Source organism: Argiope bruennichi, chromosome 4, assembly GCF_947563725.1.
Source record: "Argiope bruennichi chromosome 4, qqArgBrue1.1, whole genome shotgun sequence".
Classification (NCBI taxonomy): Eukaryota; Metazoa; Arthropoda; class Arachnida; order Araneae; family Araneidae; genus Argiope; species Argiope bruennichi.
This window is the reverse complement of record NC_079154.1, coordinates 127,645,966-127,651,196: the sequence shown is the minus strand read 5'-3', so window position 1 is coordinate 127,651,196 and position 5,231 is coordinate 127,645,966. Positions and strand designations below refer to the sequence as shown.

General features: G+C 31.2%; 1 protein-coding gene across 1 annotated transcript; it reads left to right on the top strand.

Annotated features, from left to right (window-relative positions):
* The first annotated feature begins 874 nt into the window (after nt 1–874).
* On the top strand, nt 875–1,543 carry LOC129966440 (uncharacterized). Its single transcript, XM_056080864.1, has one exon. It carries the CDS (start codon nt 875–877, stop codon nt 1,541–1,543), a length of 669 nt encoding a protein of 222 aa, XP_055936839.1.
* Nucleotides 1,544–5,231: the final 3,688 nt, after the last annotated feature.

Here is a 5,231-nt window from a genome sequence, read left to right as displayed (position 1 = left end):
ATATTTTTAAATTTCTTTAAATGAAATTATAAAATATTTTTAGAATTTTAACTTTATATATTAGTATATGTTTTTTTCTTCCTTATTCCTATTTATCCACCATACGCAATATGAACAAGCATGACTTTTTCTTCAATAAAATGCAATCCAATCCTATTTACAGGATACAAAATTAACTACTGTCATTATAATTCCACCGTTTAAGTCTCGAACGCGCAATGTATGGAAAATTGGAAGGCTGTTAAGACATGGTGATCGATTATCGTTTCCTTAGTGGAGATGGTAATGGCATTGTACTGAATTACCTCTGTTTCAAAGACGGGAATATTATCTGTGGATGGAGTTATACCATGATCGGTGAGGGCCATTAGAATTCAGCATTTTTACCCGCCTCATTGCAGTTGCGGCGACCAAATCATTCGGCCAAAACAGCATATCCTTATGCAGAATGGATGTAATTCTGGCAAGAATTATTACTCTATGTACTCTTAACGGGAGCAATACAGATTGAGGATGAGAAGCTTCTGGTATGCTGATTGGTTCTCGCTTCCTTAATGACCATCTAACGATATAAACAATGAATGGTCAAAACACCAAAGGTTTTACTTTCTGATTTAATTTAGTTTAATTAAATTCTGTAGCAGTATTAGACAGCAATTAAAAAATGTTGACGCAGTTTATTTGTGCCTTCACGATTCCTACTTTCTGTAAACAACAGTAAAAATTCCGAGTAAGCAATCTTTAATCATGTCATTGGATACTTTGCATTTCCACAGACGATAAAAAGTATCTTACGCACAAAATTTGTGTGAAGAATCGCATAAAAGGCGTCTACAGTACTTAAAAAAATTATTTTAGTGAATTAAGATTCGACATGGACTTCAAGCATCTCGTTGTTTTGATTTTTTTAGTGGTCCTGATTCCAGCATGTTTGGCGGACCCAATGGATATTTGTCCCCCTAAAGATCTCACAACTCCATGTGTTTGTAGGAATCACTTTGACGATGATCGTGCTATCGTTACATGCGAAAAAATAACGGGAAAGGATGTGATTCTTGATGTTTTGAACAAAACTAGCGACTATGGGTATGGATACTTTATGATAGATTTGTCCAGCTTAACATACATACCTGCTGCTGCTTTTGAAATAAAAAAGTTAGTACGCTTGATCATCATGGATACAACCATGGTGTCTCTGTTTGATAAACCTCCAAACGCAAAGGATTTGCTGGGGTTAACAGCGTATGGATTAAAACTGTCTCGAGCAATCCAATGGGATTTGTTCACAGAAATTCCAAATCTTAAGAACTTAACCATTCAAAATTCTCCTTTACGTAACATTGACGATAAATTTGTTCAATATGCTCCTAAGTCTTTAGAAAGAATCACCATCAGTAACTGTTCGATCAGTAAAGTACACGAAGAAGCCTTTGCAAGCATGAACAGTTTAATAGACATTGTAATGGATGAAGGAAAAATTAAAACGTTGGCAAGAAGTATGTTTCCGACTCCAGCTGAAATAAGGAAATTTTCCTTCAAGTAAGAGATTTTCAATATTTTTCAATTTTTTTTTTTTTTTTTTTAGTATTGTTCTAAAATTTTAAATGTTTTATATTTGCTGAAATGGATATTAGTAAAAACGTTTCACTCTTTTTTTTTCAGATGTGTTTACGTTTTGAGATTTTGAAACGGATTTGTATTCGCAATGGCAATATACGGTTTAAATATTTTCACGGCTAATAAACAGTTAATTGATCACTTTAATTAAATTTTGATTCTATACATATGGCGCCACCTGGTAGTGGATTAGGGAAAAGATATTTCTAGATTATGTAATGTTTACAAATATGCGCTATAAAATAAATACTAAAAAAATATAAAATAATGAAAAACGGAAAATTTCTGCTTTCTGGTATTCTTTTAGGAGTAGGTTTTGTAAACTTGATTTTTTTATTATTTTTCATACAGAAATAACTGCTGACATAAATACTCAGATTAATTTATAAAGAACTGCATTTCTCAAATCTGAATTTTTCATTTAATATATTATTCTCACAAAATAGGAAATTATTTCAATTTATATGGGCTCTAAAATAATTGTTTACTAATCACAAGAGCTCAGGTTTCACTTTAACTTCTGATTCGCAGCTTCCTACTTTTCTACCCTAACTGTAACATCTGCCAAACCAAAAACACTGTTTCAGTAAATTCTCTTTTAAAACTAGATAAGTTCACAATTCTTTCACACGTTCTCTTTTTCCTACTTCTAGCCTTTGTATTCATATTGCATCTCAAAAAGTAATGGTAATAACACAGAATTTTTTAAACAAATTTTAAGAACATTTCTTGCATTCAGTTCTACAAATTTATTTCCGTTATAACAAGTAAATTAGTTGGAGCAGCTGAAATATTTGATATATACTTTACAAACTTTTACATCTTAAAATCTTGAGTTTAGATTATTTATACGATAAAAATTATTAAAAATTCTAATTTATATTTTTATTATTTTGATGTGCATATAAATTGTCATGAGGTTTTGAATATTATTAACATTTATAATTACTCAGAGTTATTAATTTACTAATATGAATAAACACTGTGTAGTAATTTTTATAATATTGAAAAAGCAAGCTTGACTATTTGATATAATTTAAGTTAAATTTCAAACAAATTTTTTTAAAAGCTTTGGAGTTTGTTTTTGTTTTTTTTTGCTTACATACCACAATTTTGGCTTTTTCTCTTTTGAAACAATTTTTTATTTAATCCACTCGCGAATTTCTCAGTAAAAATATCTATATCCTCTTAGAAAATTTTTTAAAAACTAATTAATCACTGCTAACAACCGCTTTGAAAAAGAGGAAATTTACCAGAACTGGTTTAGACTTTTTTGTGTGTGTGTGTGAGACCACTGTGACTTTTTAAAAGTCGTTACGTATTACTAAGGTAGGATAATAACAAAGCTTGACTTCGAAATATGTCATAAATAAAGATTTTCTTTGCATTTGAATCTTGTTTAAGAGTGTTGAATTTCCGCGGTGGCTTGGTGGTAAGGTTTCGGAACAGCTGGGTTTCAGGTTCAAGACCCGATTCCACCAAAGAACCGTCGGGTAAGGCGGACCTGGTGCACGTTAAATCCGTCGTCCTCCCGCTGGTGTGGTGTGGAAGTTTGGAGAGGGCGTGCCAGCTCAGGTGTCATCCTCTGCATTTGACCGTGGCTCAAAATTACGAGGTCCCAAAATAGCCCTTGTTTTGCTTTAAAAATAGAACGTTAATGTAACGAAACTCAACTTAGTGGAATTTGTCTTCGCGGACTAAATAATTTGATCTACGAAACTTGTTGAACGGTGGATAGACAATTGTCTAGGAATTCCACAACTTGAAAGGGCATGAATCCCTCGAGAGGTTTTGCTGAAATTAGGAAGTTATTTAATTTTGTACTTTTATTCAATTACAAAGGCCGTACAATCAAACGTATTGAAATTTAGATCAATTATTGTGAAATTGATTTTGGAATATTATTGTAGAAGCATTCCTAATTAATTACCATTTCATAAACGTTTCTCATCATTAATTAGAAATAAGTTTTATATTATTTTAAGATTCTGAAAAAATGAGGTGCATTATAATTTTAAAATATAGCGAACCTAATAGTAAATATTATTTAGATTGCGTAAAGAAAAGTTTTCTATTTTTTACTAGTGTTTTTTTTAAATTACTTTTCGTTTCCATTTTACATTTTTTTTGTATATGATACTAAACTCTTTTAGTACTGAATATTTTTTAGGCAATGATCGGCAATTAATCGTTTTGCTCTTTCAGACCGTCAAAATATGCAACTGTATTTAGTAATATAAAGATTAATTCGATGAAAACTATTCGGTCTTAAAAGTTTGGAAAGGAAAGGAGAACCCGAGATTTGTGTTGATAAAGAGCTCTAAGAAGGCTTATTCTGGATTTTTAAAAAAGGCTTGCTATCTCATATTGATAGAAAATGCGAAAATACATTTCAAATTAATCTTCTTCAAAACGAGCAGTTCAATTAGAAAATCAACTCAGTTAAATCAAGTCCCACTCTTTTTGTTCTTTGAAAAATTCATTTAATTATTGACTCTGAATGCAGATCGAAGATAATTTTAATTGATAGTTAATTGTAATAAATGTGGATTTTATTACATTTGCTGATTTAAAAAATTGCTTATTTTATATTAATTTCCTTTTTCAGAAACCAAAGAATAGAATCCCTACCTGAAAACCTTTTCAGCGATATGCCGCATCTGCAGCACTTATGGCTAACTGGGAATCTTATCTCTCAAATATCCGAAAACACGTTTAAGGCACCTTTTAAGATATTAATGTCATGTTTACTAGATAGTAAGTAAAAATTGAAGAATATTTTTAGAAAAAACATTACAATACTCTTCAAAATTATGTTATATCGTATTTCAGAAAATGAATGAATCTTGCTTATTTTTTAAATGTTCTAATTGTTTTGTAATATACTTTGCAACATTTCTTTTTGTCAAAATGTCTAAGGCTAAGACTTCACAATTGATAAGTATCTAATGCAAGAAGAAGTTTCTAAATACGATGAAAAATTGTTTTTCAAAGATTTTACTATACAAGAAAATGCGTGGATGCATTGACAAATATATGAAATGTATATTCCACCACCATCAATTTTTTGTGATACATATACCGTTCCATCGTTCTTAAAAATGTTCGCATGCACTGAGAAATTTCCAGACAGAAAGAAATGGGCATTGCCTTTTGAAAATTTCATTTTCTATGCATACAATTATAACCGTGAGGGCAATTTTGTTGTATTCACAGAATTCCGAGCTCATACCTCTGAGTAACTATATCTGAAAATTTCAAATTTCTGTACCTGTAACCGTAACGTGAATGCTACTTTGTTACCGCTCAAAGAATCCGAAGCTTATAGCTCTGAATACCTATACCTGAAATATCATCCCTATTAGTTGAATGGACTGGCCAATAGACTTCCAAATATCGGCATTTTTTTACGACCATCATCTATATCTATATATATGTAAGCATATTTCTGAAAAGTAGAAGGTTTTCAGAAAGTAGAAGGTTTGAAAGAAAGTAGAACGTAGAAAGTAGAAGGTTTGAAGACATAGAAGGCGCTTTGGATTTTTTAATTCTCTTTAATATCCATCCCGGGGAGGCAAAATTATTTACAAGCAGAGACGCGGACGAGGCACGTC